The sequence below is a fragment of the Streptopelia decaocto genome (genome assembly GCF_964273445.1).
Source record: "Streptopelia decaocto genome assembly, chromosome: 4".
NCBI classification, from domain to species: domain Eukaryota; kingdom Metazoa; phylum Chordata; class Aves; order Columbiformes; family Columbidae; genus Streptopelia; species Streptopelia decaocto.
The window spans coordinates 24287374-24304916 of NC_138658.1; the positions used below are offsets into that span (position 1 = coordinate 24287374).

At 44.9% G+C, this 17543-nt stretch overlaps 2 protein-coding genes across 4 annotated transcripts; one reads left to right on the forward strand and one right to left on the reverse strand.

The window, feature by feature from the left end:
- Positions 1–331: 331 nt before the first annotated feature.
- NUDT9 (nudix hydrolase 9) lies at positions 332–7583 on the reverse strand. 3 transcript variants are annotated; one of them, XM_082050265.1, is made up of 8 exons: positions 7291–7583; positions 5111–5350; positions 4338–4433; positions 3451–3537; positions 2251–2362; positions 1714–1860; positions 1415–1499; positions 332–957 (listed from the first exon to the last, which is right to left on the reverse strand). In XM_082050265.1, exons 1-8 carry the CDS (start codon positions 7419–7421, stop codon positions 782–784), a joined length of 1074 nt encoding a protein of 357 aa, XP_081906391.1. In that variant the 5' UTR covers positions 7422–7583; the 3' UTR covers positions 332–781. The 3 variants fall into 3 exon arrangements, with proteins under 3 accessions (XP_081906391.1, XP_081906392.1, XP_081906393.1); XM_082050266.1 differs by having other exon boundaries at positions 7443–7575; XM_082050267.1 differs by lacking the exon at positions 7291–7583 and adding an exon at positions 6176–6194.
- A 235-nt stretch (positions 7584–7818) lies between these two features.
- HSD17B11 (hydroxysteroid 17-beta dehydrogenase 11) lies at positions 7819–17543 on the forward strand. The gene is made up of 7 exons (XM_082050269.1): positions 7819–8514; positions 9833–9940; positions 10572–10703; positions 11400–11506; positions 12770–12907; positions 13167–13283; positions 16598–17543. The coding sequence occupies exons 1-7, from the start codon at positions 8305–8307 to the stop codon at positions 16683–16685; spliced, it is 900 nt and encodes a 299-aa protein (XP_081906395.1). The 5' UTR covers positions 7819–8304; the 3' UTR covers positions 16686–17543.

Sequence of the window (17543 nt, forward strand, 5' to 3'; positions counted from 1 at the left end):
GCTCATGTTGGCCCCTTGACTGCAAGTTACTCATGTTACCTAAACTGTGACAAGCACCACAATTTACAAGATTATACTTAAAGGCTGCTCTTTCCACCAATCCTCTTTATGGCACAGTCTCCCCAACAGCTGTACTGCCACAAAGAGTGGAAAGAGAGGAACACTGAAATCCAGCTCTCCCAAAACATGTCATCAAGTTACATCAGACATTCAGATCTGAATACCATCCATACTGTAAACTAAAAAGCAATTAAACATTAATTGCTTTAAATTAAAACTCATATCTCAAAATAGAAAATCATTGAAAAGGCTTGTTAAATGAAACCACTCAGAAAATTAACTTCCCTTTATTATACAGCACTTAAAATAAGTCATTATTCAGGTTCTCATTATACAAGTCTCACATCCCTTAAGGATTCATACTCCTGAAAAGAAGTCGGAGCAAAATTGCAGAGCTGAAGTGAACAGTTTCTGAACTATGAGTCAGAATCCCAACGCTGTCATGCAAATCCTCAGATACGATGAAATGGCTGAAAATAATGAAGACAAGAAAGGAAACCAAGGCAACAGCTCCACATTCATCTCATTTCACACTAGTTGAGAAATACAAATCAGAAATCTGAAGCCTCTGAGAAAGCCTCCGTTTATCCCTGCCAAGTGTTTTGACCGGCCAAATTTCACAGAATTTTCACTGAATGTCCACTGGAAACGACAATGTTATCTCTGTTTCAAAGCTGGAAAACTTAGTTATCCCTTGCTGTGCACTGGTTTGTTGTTGGTGTCACTCATGGCATGCACGACTGGGATCCTCACTCCAGTGGGCTTCCCGTTTGTCCGTCACAAGCTTAATGAAGTAGTTGTGACTTGCATAGAGCTTGAGGTCCTCACTGATGTCGACCCACTTGACTACTCCAGCATCATCACCTGCTTCCAGAGGCAAATTGTCCATTGTTTCACCTGTTCACAAAACAAGAGTGAGAACATGATGCTATTGCATCTTCTGTCTGACTTTTTCTACTCCCGTCTGATCAGTTTTGCCCTTCTACATGGCTCCTCCATAGGCAGCAGCCTTCAACTGCTTCTCAGAAACCAATACCATTGCTCACTGAGTCTATGCCAGAACCATTTTTCATACACGCACTATTTTACGGCAAATCTGACTGGCAGCAGTGTAACTCCTCATCACCTCTCCTGGGGTACCATCAGCCACACGAAGAGTTCCTAGAAGTCATTAGAACAACACATAACCACTACCACAAGTTTAGTCAAATCCTCCAACTGTTGTTTCCAGGAGAGGTCTTGCCCCTAGTCTCTCCTGATTTGCACACTCCTCTAATTTCAGCCCAATCTCATCCCAATTTCAAATCAATATACACAATAAAAGGCAACTAAGGGCCTACATGGAGATACCCACCAGTTTCATCATGATAGTTCACAGCCTCTGTCTCCATCCAGGCATTATCTGTGTTCCGGGGGTCATCCACATATCCTCTGTATACCTAAGGCCCCAAACAATCTCAGTATCACAACAGGAAACAAGGCGCAATCAAAACGATGGGTTTTGTTTTGTTTTAATTTCCCTACAGTCCTTTTCCTACAATGCAACAACCCCACCATGACAAATTATCTTCATTTCAGCTATACTCTTTCAACTTATTTACAGCTGCAGTTACAGGCACAGCACAAGAGGCTAACACAAGAGACAGAGCTCACCACAAAGTGCTCCTGGCTGAACAGCTTGTGGAGCTGCTTCTCCAATTCTGCTTTCTCCTCAGGGGATTTCTGCAAGGAGTTCAAGGCTTCCTCCCCAAATTCTCGCTTCAGGGTAGCACTGATCTTCTCCCCTGGGTCCACCATTCCCTTAGAAGGGGGAAAACAAAAGTTACTATCCCTCAGACTCCACTTGTTATTATTCCCCTTTAACTGGCCCTTAGTATATTCCATGAATCTATATCATACTCTGGACATCAGAGGAACTCTACACTTAGTAGTAAAGAGCAAGCACTCACATCCTTCAAAACCTGCACTGGATTAAACTGTTCCTGCATTGAGCACAAGACAGGGTCAGTATTAAATGAATAGCACCTTGCAAGGCAGGAACAGCAGAAGGCACAACCAGCTTATGCAGCATTTCTTCTCACCTTTGCAACATGAGGTCATTCACCAAAAAACATGCTTTTATCACGCATACACCATGTAACACCCCACAACCTCACCAGTGGGGAAATGTCCCCGGAGCTTTCTTCTTACCCCCGGAATGGCCCACTCCCCACAGTCTCGCCTCTTGATAGCTACAAACTGCAGAATGTTTTTGCCGGTAACTGGATGAGCAATTTTATTGCCACTTCCATCCCTCTTCCACCTGCAGCAAACAACAACAGGAACATTCTTTGCTGCTTCTGGACACAAAAGGAGGAGAGGAACAGTGAGAGGCACACTCGCACAGCCACGCTGCCAGTAACAGCTCCTTGGACAGCGATGTGCAGCATCCAACTGACTGCAGCTGCACCAGTACTGGCCCAGAACACACGGGTAAGCGCTGCTGCTAGAGCAGCACATACGTGCAGCCTGCAGCACCTCCCAGCCGCGCACCCAGCACCATGCCACAATCACCCACCATTGCCTTCAGTAAAGAATTTAGAAGAATTACCAATAGTTAAAGCAACTCAGTAGCACTAGCAGCCTTCTGATAAGGAGAAGGAGTAAAACACATTAGGATGACTTTCACAACGGCTCTATCTTGCATGGCACTTCCTTGCTTGCACCTTATTTTACTAGGTAAACTTCTCTGAATGCTTTCTTTGTGTAAGAAAGTTACCATGTACACGCAGATCCCTCAGGTAAAACTGCCATTAAAACAGAGCATACACGGACCCAAAAAAAAAAAAAAAAGGCCTAACACCACCTGATATAGCTGGCCAAGTTATTTCCTACAGAGTGAAAGCAGGCACACCAATTCTTTTGCAGTTGAGTCTTTATAAGATAAAACACACTCCTGCAATTTAGCATGCGTCATTTAAGGCCTTTTGGCATATTACTTATACAGCATCAAAGTAACACGTAATCCTTTCAGTTTTCATGTTTGTTACTGAAGATTATTTTGTACAATGCACTTCTATTGAGTTACACTTCCTGGGTTGGTGTTGGTTGGTGGTTTGTTTTTGTTGCTGTTTTGGTTTTGTTTTAAATCTGCTTCCTCTGCATTTCAGAAGTGATTGCTTGTCAAACAGCAAGTCCTTACTCTTTTCGAAAGACAAAGACCAATCAAATTCAAGTTCCACACATCTCTATATCTCTCCATTCAGATACCCCTATCTGAAACAGTTTAGTCAGAGGAACATGCACAAAAGGCCCATGAAAAGTAATAACCTGCCCAGAGATGCACAGAAAAAGCAAAATGCATATTTTTTTGCTCTACTGCACAGCACCTTTCAGTCGTGTGTCCCTTACCTGGTAACAATAGGATCAGCAGCGTGGTTTGGTCCCCAGCGCCCCAACAATCCTCTGCCTGCGAGGCCAGTCCTTCCCACTGGATTTCTGAAATAAGTGGCACAGTACATTAAATGTACTTCCCCATATTCAAAGTATGCTCTAAATGTTCTTAAAAAGCAGCTTTAAAGAAGCTTAGATAACAACAAATGAAAAGATAGCAACATGCATCCAGTGTATGGTGATACACTTTAAAGAACAAGAGAAACAAAGCAGAGTTTCATCCTTCATCACCCTCTTTTTATGTTGAATAATACAGAGAAAGGCAATGTACAAAATGGCTTTGTCATATCCCAGATGTCATGTCCTGAGATACTACTGATCAAGCATTACTGTCATTCTGCATACAGTATTGTCTGAGAACGGAATCTAGTTTCCAAGACTACAGATGCACAGAGCATTCAATTATGGACAAACGGCAGAAAGAAGTTTTTAGGTGAGATTAGTTATCTGTGCTATGCAAGGATCTATCAGCAGAACAAAATACTCTTCTGCTCTGCCACAGAAGACAAGTGGAGTGGTACAAAAGCTTCAGAGCCCAACATCTGGTCAAACCGTGGAAACAATTTATTCAACAGACCCTACTATTAGCAGTGTTGGACATCCCCCATCTACAGTGTCACCACAAGCCTCTGCTGTAGGGCAGGCTGACCTTTTAGTGCCTCTCTGCCACAACCTTCCTCCAGAGAGAACTCTAGCACTGAGGTATCATTTCTCCTCTCTCTGGGGGAGACTATCTTGATTTTGTTCTAGTAGGTACCATAAATCAGAACTGAAAGACCTCTAAGAGTTCTGAAACTATATCACTGAAATGAATATGCAAATAAAAATAAAACCACCGCACTCACCGGGGCCTCCCATTTTCAACCACATACAAGCCATTCAGACTCTTCCTCTCCACTTCTCCATCTCTCTCATTGAATTTGGGAGAAAAACTTTTATCACTGTGTGGAAAAGAATAATTTAACAGAGATTAGTTATTAAACACAAAACATTCCTCTGCCCCACAAAAGTCTGAAGGCCAACCACCAGATCTACAGCACCCATTTGACCAATAAGTAGTTTTTACCAGAATTTAAGTTGCAGGTCCTTCCTTTTCTACAAGGGACTATAAAGTCTCAACCTTTACTGTGTGTCTTCCTGTATTTAATTTTGCAGATATATGTGCACCTCCTGAAGTATTTATTTTATTCAACCTGTCATGTTTCTTGAGTCACTCAAGAACTACAATTCTACTTAAATTCTCTCATCTCCCATTCAATCTATGAACAAACAAACAAGTACATGATGATAAATTATTCCAAAATTCTTAAAAATAATTTGGAGATTTTTTACTTAGGTCACAATCAACACAGAGAAGCAGCACTATACTGGATCAATCACTGTCCGTTATTCCAATCAACACTACTCTTATCTCAGTCACCAGCTCAGTAAAATCACGTGTCAAAGACTTTCAGAGCTAACCAAAACCATTCAGCTCTCTAAGTACCATTTCTCTAGGTCTTTACTTTCACACCTCACTGTAGACTCACATCTCACTTAAGCTGATAATCTTAACTCAACCAGTCACCATTTCCTTCTTTCACATTCAAAGAAGAAAAGAGTCACCACCTCCACTCACTTGATTTGGGGATCTGCCCAACTGGGTCCAGCCAAAACAGACCTCGCTGTGTACTCCACAGGGTTATAATCTTCCCACTCAATCAGCCAGCCGACTTTATCTTCAGGAACTCGGCTACGCTCCACGTGTGATCCAGGATATGGGGAGGTGAGAGCTTTGCTGTGGTAGAATTTCTTAGCATCGCAACTGTTGAACATGTTAACAGGATGAAGACGAGACCAATAGTCTGCAGATAAGTTACTGAAAGAAAGAAAAAAGCACCTCATTCCTTCAGCTTTAATCCTGTTACTTAATCCCAGATCTGCGTAGTACATTTTATCAAGCAGAACAGACTAGGCTTTTTCCACAAACCAGCTTTCAGTAATGTGTTACTGCTTCTTTCAGACACCACACAAATGTATGCTTGGGACCAAAAAATTCTGAATTTCACCTTCAGCTTCTTCAAGCAGAAGAGTACTCTACTAGACATACATGAAGATTTCATAGCATGAGTGAGAAGGTGAGAACTAGAACTGCCATTCTGGACTGTGTGGAAAACTGACCAGTTACAGAATACAACCATAAAATCATTTAGGTTGGAAAAGAAAAAAAGTGATACCTCTAGTGATTTTACTTTGCCATGTGTTTTCAGGAGCTAAAATACCAGTCAACAATAAAATACTAAAAGAGGTTATGGTGCCTGACATCAAGCTCTTAAAAACTCTGCATGGATTTCCTTCAACACACAAAGTGGCCCTTCTGTACTCCAAATAATATTTTTTTAACTATTACAAAAATAAAGAGGATTACTCTGGATAGGAGGTTCAAAGCTCAGCAAGGGGCTATAACCTGCAAGAATACTGTAAATATCTTGGGTTTAGAAGTTCTTTTTTTAAAAAAAGAAATAACCACTTCCAGCATTTAGGGAAATATATCTCCTCTGCAAAAACACATCCAGATTTGAACACATCAACAACACTATGATTGGACCAATGAGTTTCAGATAAAGAAGAAAGCAATGCACACATTAAGTAGTAACCCTGCTACTTGAAACCAGATGTGAATATTAGAAGTAACAGAACAAACCAGGCTTTTTCAAACACAGGAGTTCCAGTTCTAAACTCCTCAGTCGTGCTACGAAATCTTCAGTGGTATCTAGGAGACTAGGTTCTGCTTCACAAAGCTGAAGTTGAAAATGCACCAGTCACAGGTCCAGCATACAGGCTCCATCACATTCACTGCTGAGGTGATGTTTGCCAGAGCACAATTCAACTCACAAACCACCTGAGGTACATACAATCTTTGGCAGACACAGGGGAAAGCACATAGCTGATGCACTGCAAACTTCCTCACATGGTTCACTGTTACATCAACTTTCACAGAATCACAGAGTGGCTGGGGTTGGAATGGACCTCTGGAGATCATCTAGTCCCACCCACCTGCTAAAGCAGGTTCACCAGAGCAGATGGCACAGGAATGTGTCCAGGTGGGTTCTGAATGTCTCCAGAGAAAGAGACTCCACAACCTCTCTGGGCAGCCTGTTCCAGGGCTCCATCACCCTCAAAGGAAAGAGGTTTCTCCTCATGTTTAGATGGAACCTCCTATGCTTCAATCCATGCCCAGTGCCCATCATCCTTTCATTGGGCACCACTGAAGAGTCTGGACCCATGCTCTTGAAATCCACCCCAAAGATGTTTATCAGCATAAATAAGATCCCCTCGCAGTCTTCTCCTTGCCAGGCTGAACAAACCCAGCTCTCTCAGTCTTTCCTCATAAGATGCTCCAGACCCCTAATCAACTTCATAGCTCCCTGCTTGACTTCCTCCAGTAATTCTTTGTCCTTATTAAACTTGGAAGCCCAGAACTGGACACAGCACTCCAGATGTGGTCTCACCAGGGCAGAGTATTTTTCAATAACTGCACCGTTCAGGTTTACAAGACAGACCGATTTTTGCTCCTGCCATGGCCATGTGACACCCTAGGCTACCCGTACATCCCTTGCCAAGCTCCCCCTCGGCTGGCAGGGGATGGCAAGGCAGCCCTGAGCTCTTGTCCCAATGAACAGCTGACTGCTCCCTCGAGAACTGGGCATCCCCCAACGAGGCGAAAAGCCGGCAGAGCCACCGAGCCAGGCCGGTCCCCAGATTCGGAAGCACCAGCCCCAGCCTGGCCGGGCCGCCCGGCGTCACACGGCAATGTACCTGAGGGGCAGCCTGCGCTGGAGCACACAGCGGGCAGGCGGGATGGACAGCGTGACCGTGACAGAGAACACGGCGAAGGCCCGAGCGAACCTAGGCACAGTCGCACGGAGGGCGCCGGCCGAGAGCAGCATCGACACCGCCAACAACCCCACCTCGCCAGAAGCAACCCCTGACACAGCTCCACGGAGCCGGGCACAGGATGCGAGGGCTGGAGCAGCTGGAGGGGGGCAGCCGGTTCCGAGCTGCCGCCGGCTCCCCAGCCCGGGCACGGAGCCACCCGAGGGCCACCGGTACCTGCGGGCACGGAACCCCCGCTAAGGCACCTCGATGCAAGCTCGGCTCTGATTGGACAGAGCACCACCAATCGCGAGTGTCTCCAGCCCACCGGCTTTCCCTTCCCTTGGCCACGCCCCACCCGGATTCCCGCCCTCTCACTGGTGGCCGCGCCGCCGGGAGGTGGGGCCGGGCGCGCGGCAGGCCGGACAGTTAACGGCCACAGACCCTCGCGTTCCACTCGTGGCCCGGCCCCGGCAACCGCGGCTCCGCGTTTCACGGAGCCCCGCACGGCGAGGGGAGCCGGGGCCGGGCCGGGCGGCGCGGGGAGGGCCGCGGCGAGGGGGCGGGGCCCGCAGGGGCCGTGGCCCCTGACTGACAGGACGATAGTGCGTGCTCAGGCGTGCGGCGCCCCCTGGCGGTGGTGGCTGAGGGAAACGCCCCCGGGTCGGTCCCCGGCTGCTGCGGGGCTGAGCGCCCGTTACCGCTCACACAGGTCCGCCCCTCCCGCCCCGCTGCCCTCCCTCTGTGCGGGGTCCAGGATATACTTTCGCCTTCTCGCCGATCCCCTTCCCTCGCCTGGAACGGGGATCGGGACGGCGACACGGCTCCCGTCACGAGTTACACCCGGCTGCTGCTGCCGCCCAGGGGTGGAACGGGTCCGGCTGCTGGTAAATCAAGAGCCCACGTCCTTGTCAAGAGAGATCAGAGCTCAGGCAATCAAAGGACTTCAGAAAAACAATGAATCCGCTTCTGGAGCTTCTCCTCTTTTTGGGTCTGCTCATCTACTCTTACTTAGAGGCTTTTGTGAAGCTTTTTATTCCCGTCAAGAGAAAGTCTGTCAGTGGAGAGCTCGTTCTCATCACGGGTGCTGGCCACGGCGTAGGGAGAGCGACCGCCTTCGAGTTTGCCAAGCGCCAGAGCAGGCTGGTTCTGTGGGACATCAATAAGGTAATGGTACAATTTGTATCTTGACTCGCTCATCCCTGAGGCCACTGGGTTTGTAACAGTGGAAGAGAGGCTGCATTCACACTGTATCTGATTGTCTCCTTCCACACCTGCTCACAGGTGACTGGGTCACTGAGTGTGAGTAGAAGGTTTTGCCCCACTTGCACTGGAGGACGTGGGTGTCTGGATCCCACAGTTACTCGGTGCTGATGAGCAAGGCAGAATGCACAGCACCTCAAAGAGTAGCTGCAGGAGGGAAATGGAGCGCTCAGCAATCTGCTGGTGGAACTGCTGCCTAAGGTTGCAGAAGGCTGCACACTGAGACTAGAAGCCTGTTGCTACAGAGAAGCTGTTTTGCCGTCTGCTCGCTGTCTCTCGTCCCTCACATGTTACGCGTACATCGCTGGAAGACGTGTCTCTTTACTGATACAGGCAGCCATCATTGTTTTGTGCTGTGTGTGATCTGTGCTGCCCTCTGGCACAGTTACCTGCCTGGACAGGTCCTTGATAAATGTTTACACCAGGCCAAACTCTCCTTGCTAATAATTTGACTAGAGCTCAAAACGACCTTGGAAAGTGAAGCCGAACAGATATGAACATGCAGAATGGTGTTCAGCAAGGATCAGAATGTTGTGCATAGGTGTGATCAGGTGTATTGGAGCAGGAAGCTGTGGGCAGCAGTGTGCAGGAATGGGTCCAGGCACAGTGTATCAGAAAGCATAGAGGAGTTTATCATGTCATCCGAAATGTACAAAACAAAATAAAAAACCCTACCAATACCAATCCCTAAACAAACCAAGAAAAGCTTCATGTAAGGAGCTGTGCAAATAGTGAGGATATTGTGTAATACTTTCTGTGTCTCTTCATGCTACCCATTGCAGCTAAGGCCAAGCTGTGGTGGGGTGTGAGGAGATATGGCTCCTGACTCTTGATGTGCAAGGGCTGCTGCCAAGCAGAGTGTTGTCCATGTTCACTGGAATGGGGAAGAAGGTTTGGGCAAACCCTAGCTGTGGTGCTGGGAAATGTATTGTAAGGGTGGGTAGAAGCAGGCACTGAAATACATGGCCAAGGGAGGGGGTTTTAGGCGTGGGCTTCCCTGATGCAGCTTAGAAGAAAACTGTCTTGGCAAAGGCCTCGTTCCTGGGGTCACCAGCCTTAAGCATCTGCTGGGGCTGAGTGGTGCTTCTGTTCTGTGCACATCAAATGCTGTTCTCCTAGGAAATCTCCAGCCTCTACCTTGTCTGCTGCAGTGCCCAAGCGGCAACACAGAGGCAGGATACAACAGTTATGCATATAAGTCTTTCTTTTCCGCCTCTGACAGCATGGCCTTGAGGAGACGGCAGCAGAGTGTGAAAGGCTGGGAGCCACTGTGCAAGCCTTCGTGGTGGACTGCAGCAAAAGGGAGGAAATCTACAGCACTGCAGAGAAGGTAGGGGAGCCGGAGCACACCCAAAGGCTTACCCAGAGGCGCTTGAGTTTCAGAGAGGTCAGGAAAACAAGAGAAGTGGTATCGTACACAAATCATGCCAGCCCTTGGAATCCTCTCCCACTTTTTGCTGCTTTCAGGACACAGCGGAAAGTGGCACTTCTGATACCACAGCCACTCTCATCATCTTTTGAAAAGCTCTGGCATATCACACCCCTTTGCCAAGTTGGCTCTTTAGAATTCCCACCGCCAAGGAACTTCTGCCTCTTAGTTTCCCAAGCAGCACACAGACAACACTGAGGACAGTTGAAACCTTTTATTGTAAAGAATATGGTTCAGCTCCCTCAAAACAGCCTGTATGTCCAGAGTCCCAATAGTCACTAAGCAGAGCATACTGTGTCTGTGAGTGATGTGTGGAAGGCTATAAATACTGACAGTAATTAGCAAAAAGCATCAGATCTACACCAGATTTCCCAATACCACCGCACAGTTCCTATCACAGCTGGAAATGTGACACCATCTTCCTCTCCCTAAAGAAACAAAATTAAGAATTCAATTAATTGTCATTCATCTTCCACAGCCTTGCATTGTTTGGGTAATGAATGACACACACCTTTCTGGGTTTCTTCTAAAGGTGAAAAAGGACATAGGGGACATCTCCATCCTGGTGAATAACGCTGGTGTGATTACATGTGCTGACCTGCTCTCAACTCAGGACCACCAGATTGAAAGAATGTTTGAGGTCAACATTCTTGCTCACATGTGGGTAAGGTCCACCACCATCTTCATGCCTGTGTTCTTTGGGCAATGTTGCTGAGGAGGCATATTTAGACTAACAACTATTTTCAGCTACGAGTGAATTAGAAAAGCATCTTTCTGATGTGTGTAGCTGGGGTACAGGGGTACCCAGTGAGACTGACTGTTGGGAAACTTGATTAACCTCTTACTGATCTGAGCCTGGCACAGTTTTAAGTCTTTCTTTTCTTTGCATGAGCTTACCTGTGACAGCCTCATCTGTAGCTTGGGTTGGTCTCAGTCACAGATGTATCAGGGCTCTTCTTTCAGCTGTTAAGGGCATGCTGTTTGTGGCAGAACAAGAGAGATGCTGCAGATTGATGAGCCTTTTCTTGTATGTGCTAGGGTGAAACACTGGTGGCCTTGTTGCTGACACCTGAACCGTAAAGAGCAGCACAGGAGAGATGTGAGAGTCACTCCTCTTTAGAGCAAACTTCCTGAAACATTTTCTTTGGAAAAGTGGTTGCCAGTTGTACCAGCTGAACAGAGAGTGTGTGTCTCTGTGGTTCTCAGAATCTGAGGTGCTGTGCAACACAAAGCATTAGCTATAGCATTAGTTGCTTAATTAACAATAGACAGTGTCATTGCTGAACATGCCTAAGAAAACATTGTTTTCGTCCATCTTCCCCTACCCTCTTTCTGCTTCTTGGTTGAAATGACTTTCAAGACCACAAGAGCTTTCCTGCCAGCCATGATGGACAACAATCACGGTCACATTGTCACAGTGGCTTCGGCAGCAGGTCATTTTGTGACTTCTTTCATGGTGACTTATTGGTAAGCGATTTCTAAATCAGCTCTCTTCATTTTTATTTTTAATTGTAACTACTCCATCAGCCAGTGCAAAGTAATTGAAATAATCCTTCCACTGAATATGGTACGCCCAAAAGATGGTGCTAAGGAGGAAAATACCACAACAATCAGCACTTAAGGATGCCTGCAGGTTCCTGCTGATTGGCTTATTAGCACTGACTGAATCAGGAGCAATACTTGTATGAAGGAATAGGGATGTGACACATCAACTAACAAAAGCTGCTATTTTTTTCCTCTCTCTCTCACTATTTCAGACTTTTGCTTCACAAAAAAAGGTATCCTCTTCCCTTCTCCTTGGAAAGCAGGACTTGTGTGAGGTGGTGTCTTGTCAAGTAAACCCCCAATGAGTAGCTTTGATCTTTCTACCATTGTAGCAATGACTGTAGTGTATAGAAATACTTCTAGTATCATGAGATAAAATTACATTTTGACTTGAAACACACCTAAAAAAAATTACAGTACCTGAACAGAAAAATTTAGAGATGGCGTATTGTCCTTCTCCATCAGATCAAGCCCTCCATGACAGCAGCTCCAGTCAGAGCAATATTCCCCTGCGTCTGCTCATTCTTTGAGAATCACTCACTGTTAGCAATGTGAGAAGTCCCAAGCCATGGATTTTGCCTGGATTACACTGTCCAAATGAACAGCAATCAATAAACTGACTCTTTAGGTTCACTTTCATTTTAGAGTTGATTTATACTCTTGGCCTGCACCAATTTCTATAGCATTATGTGTCTCAGTTATGCATGGATAATGCTCCTCTATATCAAAACTCACCTGTGAATGTCACAAGATGCTCCTATGTGGTGCAAGAAACAGTAGGGAGTTGTTATCCATTTCTAAGATGCCCATCATTCTGTATTTTACAGATTCAGGCTGCATTCCTTTTCAGAATCTTCTAAGCTGGGGAAAAAAAAAGGAAGTCCATAGTTTGATGTACATTAGTTATAATTTTCTAAGATCTCCTTATGTTCTTCTCTCTGTTCACCACTGAGGTGGCTTTTTCCTGAAGGATACCCTGTTTGCCTTCCATAATTCCCCAAGCAGCAATATCTATTCCATCACTACACTCTTGTACAGAGAAATATAAAATTATTCCCTGCCCTCTCTCTCAGTTGGGTTACATTTTTTCCCCTCCCAGTCAGTATTGTGTGATCATTTAGGCCACTTGTGGAAAGTTAGAAGTAGTATTCCTGTCTTCTCATCTGTGCTTTTCCTCCCCTGCAGCTCAAGCAAGTTTGCTGCCGTTGGATTTCATAAAGCTCTGACAGAGGAGCTGTCTACCCTGGGAAAAGATGGAATAAAAACCACATGTCTTTGCCCAGTGTTCATAAACACAGGATTTGTCAAAAACCCCACCACAAGGTAACTATCCAAACTGTGTCTGTCTTTCCTTTATTGCATCTGACCATCACAGATTAGCCTCAGGTTTAGGGCTTGTATTCCTACTGACTATATGAAAAAGGCATATAGAATTGGCTACAGAAAATCTGCAGTGTCACTTCACCCACATCATAGTTGCATTTGAACTACTTAAGTTTGTGCATGTGTGAAACATCCTACATCAGGTAATACCACTCCCATTTTACCACTGCAGCTCTTACAGATGTGCTTTCCTTTACAGGCTTGGAAAGATTTTGGAGGTTGAAGAAGTTGTAGAGGCCCTGATGGAAGGAATACTGACCAACCAGAAAATGGTTTTTGTTCCATCAAATCTAAACGTTGCATTACTTACTGAAATGTAAGTAGAAAACTAAAAAAAGGTGTGTGGGGAGTACATTGTCAAAACTGAGTATACAAGCAGTAAACGTATTGGGTTGGTACAAAAGTAATTGTGGTTTTGAACTGTGAATTTTAAATCATTGTAGCTATGCTCAAACACATCTTTATTAATCAAAATAGGAACCATTACAATCAACACATTTTTGCCAATGAGAAATAAGTTTGTTTATTCCTGTAGCATAAAATGTAGTGCTTTGGGATTCAACAAACCCTTAGAAAGCATTTTCTGCATCTTGCTGGTTGTGGAAGCATTTTCCCTGCAAAAAGTTGTTGAGATGCTTGAAGAAGTGGTAGTTGTTTGGCAAGAAATCAGGTGAATACAGCAGATGAGGCAAAACTTTGTAGTCCTATTTGTTCAACTTTTGAAGTGCCAGTTGTGTAGCATGCAGTTGGGTGTTGTCATGGAGAAGAATCAAGTCCCTTCTGTTGACCAATGCGGGCTGCAGGCATTGGAGTTTTCTGTGCATCTCATCAATTTGCTGAGCAGACTTCTCAGATGTGACGGTTCTCTGGGATTCAGGAAGCAGTATTGGATCAGAGCGGCAGCAGACCACCGAACAGCAACCATGACCTTTTTTGGTGCAAGTTTGGCTTTGGGAAGTTGTTCGGAGTTTCTTCTCAGTACAGCCACTGAGCTCATCATTGCCAGTTGTATCAAATCCACTTTTCCTCACAGGTCACAATCTGATCAAGAAATGTTTTGTCGTTGCTGCATAGAATAAGACAACACTTCAAAATGATGATTTTTTTATTTTGGGTCAGCTCATGAGGCACCCACTTATCGAGCTTCTTCACCTTTCCAATTTGCTTCAAATGCTGAACAACCATAGAACAGTCAGTGTTCTTTGGCAACTTCTCATGTAGTTGTAAGAGGATCAGCTTTGATAATTGCCCTCCATTGGTCGTTGTCACCTTCTGATGGCCGGCCACTGCGCTCTTCATCTTCAAGGCTCTCATCTCTTCTGCGGAACTTCTTGAACCACCACTGCACTGTACAGTCATGCAGTTCCTGGGCCAAATGTGGTGTTGATGTTGTGAGTTGTTTCCACTGCTTTATGACCCAATAATAAGAAAATCACTTGAATTGGCTTTTTGTCTAACATCATTTCCATAGTAATATAAAATAACATAATATAAAATAACAAAGTATAAAATAATAAAGTAATAAGGGAGTAGCAAAAGAACTAAGTGAGAAAAGCACCCTAAAATGATGTATAAACACAACCACATTTATTTAAGAATGTATTCCAATATCAAATGGCAAATTTCAACAATGCAAAAAACACAATTCCTTTTGCACCAACTTAATATAACACCTCATTCAAGATTAAGTTTTATTTTATGAGCAACTCCATTTTGCGCTCATGCTAGTAAAAAACATGGTTTGGCAGCACAGAGAAACCCTGATATGACAGCTGGACAGCAGAAGTTCACATTCATCCCAGTTTCATTTATTTTGTAGTATAATTTTCAGTGTTTGACATCACTGTAATCAGTTGTTTATCATGCCAGATTTGACATCACTATGCCTATAATAGCTAGATAATGTATAACTGTCTGCAGGAGATAAGAATATTTTTTAAACAACCACCCACTTGAATTATTTTAGTATGAAAAACACATACCAGTGTAATGAAATAGCAGTGCTTCTTTCAAATGGCAGCAGCAGGCATCACACACAGGAAGATATTTTGAGTCTTCTTGTAGGTTGTTGTGATCCACTTTCTGCAGCTCACTGTTCTCAGTAGAGAGCTCAATGGCTCTACAGGCTGATAGGGAGGGAGAAGGAGAACAAGAGAACACTTGTTCTGCACAGTTGGCCGTTTCCCTTGGGCTTGCAAAAACCAGCTTTTCTGAGCCAGCAGCCCCAGCATAGGTTCAGAAAGGGCTGAGAACCTGCTGCTTGTTAGTGTTTGTTTCTTCATGTCAACACCAGAGACTGAAGTCACAGAGGCTGGGAAAGTTACTTCAGAAGGGCTATACTGCTTCTCTCTGCCATGTAAAGCAAGATTGGTCTTCTCATACATCTTTAATATCCAGTGTAGCTGCTCTGATGAGGAGGTATTTTCACCAGACCTCAGGTTCCAAACCTAGAATTCACATCAGAACAACTAAATTACGTTTTACAGTACTTCCTGAAACACTTGCTAATATCTTGTTTGCAAAACCCAACACCAGACAGTGGGGAAAAAGCTTTTAAGTATTTTTGTATCTCCAAGAGCTGCATGCTGGCAGCACAACTGTGCAGAAGCATAGACAAGTCAAACCTCATGCCCTCAAAGCCCTGAGGGCAACTCTGCTTTTTTGTTTTATTTTGGGGCAGGAGGACACAAAGAGACATGGCTCATGTTATGGATTTACACACACCAGCCACCACCACAGGGTCCGACGGTAGTATCCCACTGAGAATGCAAAGTCTGAGCGAAGGTTTCCAATTAGACTTTTATTAATTCCTAGGTTACAGCTCATGCTGGGTGCCTCTGAGAGGGACCCCTACCCCAATTCATGCCTCTCAGTTATACTTGTGCCACCCATCACCTGATCCTCAAGTCCAACCCCAAGTCCAATCACTTAGTTCTGGTCACTGGTCTCTTAATTTCTGATAGGTTTCACTGTCAATGGGATGGCCTTTTTCTAAAGCGACTTCATTCTCTTGGAGTTGCCCTTATCTTCTTCATAGCACTCTTATCTGCCAGATTCAGAGAGTTCTTTGTTAGCAGCATTAGTTTTATCAAAAATTTTACACTTGGTCAGCTCTTGCAGACTAAGGCTTTAGCTACTTTAGCTGCTAATGCTAAGGAAGACTGTTCAGAGATAAAGTTCAGAGATAAAGTAGTTAATCGAATATCTTCTATAACACTCCTAAGAGAAGAAATCCTAGGAGAGCAAATTGCATCTTGGGTCTCATTTAACATCCCATCCTTCTATAGGTCTGCTGCTTTTCAGAGCATGACAACACTTAATAGGCACTTATTTCTGTTCAATATTGAACCTTCCTGGACCCTGCAGCAGTCTTGAAACCCAAATACTGCCCAGTAGCTACCTGTCCTTACAACTGTCATGAAAGGACATGGGTGGGGTTGGAGTTAAAACCAGTTAGAGATTGACAAGAGCTATGTATTCTTTGGAAATAACACCTAGTTTAAGTCTTGCTCTCAAGCCTCTTTGTATGCACACTTCTGCCAAACCAGCTCCTCTCTCACCTGCAGTGCAACTTTCCCATATTTTAAGTTTCTTATCCTACATGTAATTTCATGTTATTATCTCTTTCAGATTGTTTCCAGAACGTGCTGTGAATGTTCTGAAAAAGATGACCAATGCCAAGTTTGATGCAGTTGTTGGGCAGAGAAGCACTCAATGAAAAATTATTCTCCCAGTGGCACAAGCGAAAACAGAGCATATGCTGAGCATAGTTCAGCTGGCTTTATGCAGGACTAAGACAGATGCTTCCAGGTCACCATTTCCAAGGACACCTAAGGGTTTATCCCACACCTGCAGCAGGGATGTACCTGCGTAACATGGAGCATTAACAAAGCAGAGATGCACCTCTAGAAGCCTAAAGCGCTGCTTTGGCTGTACATCACAGTGGCTCTATCTCCTAGTGCTGAGGCAGACAGGAACTCCCACAAAGCCTGTCTTTGGGACAGCACAGCTGCTTACCTGAGTGCAAAGGGCTTGCCTGAGAATATGTTAATCTGGACTCACCCCTGAGCTAAAGTATCTTGCAAGAAGCGCAATTCATAGAGGAGGTGCGTGGCCTGTTTCACCTTAATTTATATTTTCATTAGAACACATTTTTGAAGTTAAACACTCACAGTTTCATTTGTTTCCGTAGTGACTACTTGAAATAACACAGCCTTGTTTATAATGGAATACCCAATTACATTGATTATTAATTGTGCATTAGCACCATCAACACTCCTTATTCTGAATAAATACGGTTCTCTAACCCGAAGTTGTCTCTTGGCAGTGAAAGTCGTAACCAGGTCCAAGCAAGGACAGTGGAGCAGGTGGCACAACAGTGACTGAGTCAGCCAGAGTCTGCCAACCCCCAGGCCAGGCTGCAGGAACGAGACGAGTCCCAGGTCACACCAGGAAGTCACCTCAGGATCAGCAAGGTACAAGGCCAGGCATGGCACCCAACAGCTCAGCCCATGCAAGGCCAGGGCTTAAATCCAGGTGCCAGGGCAGAGGGTGCAGAGGGGAAGGCTCCAGATGA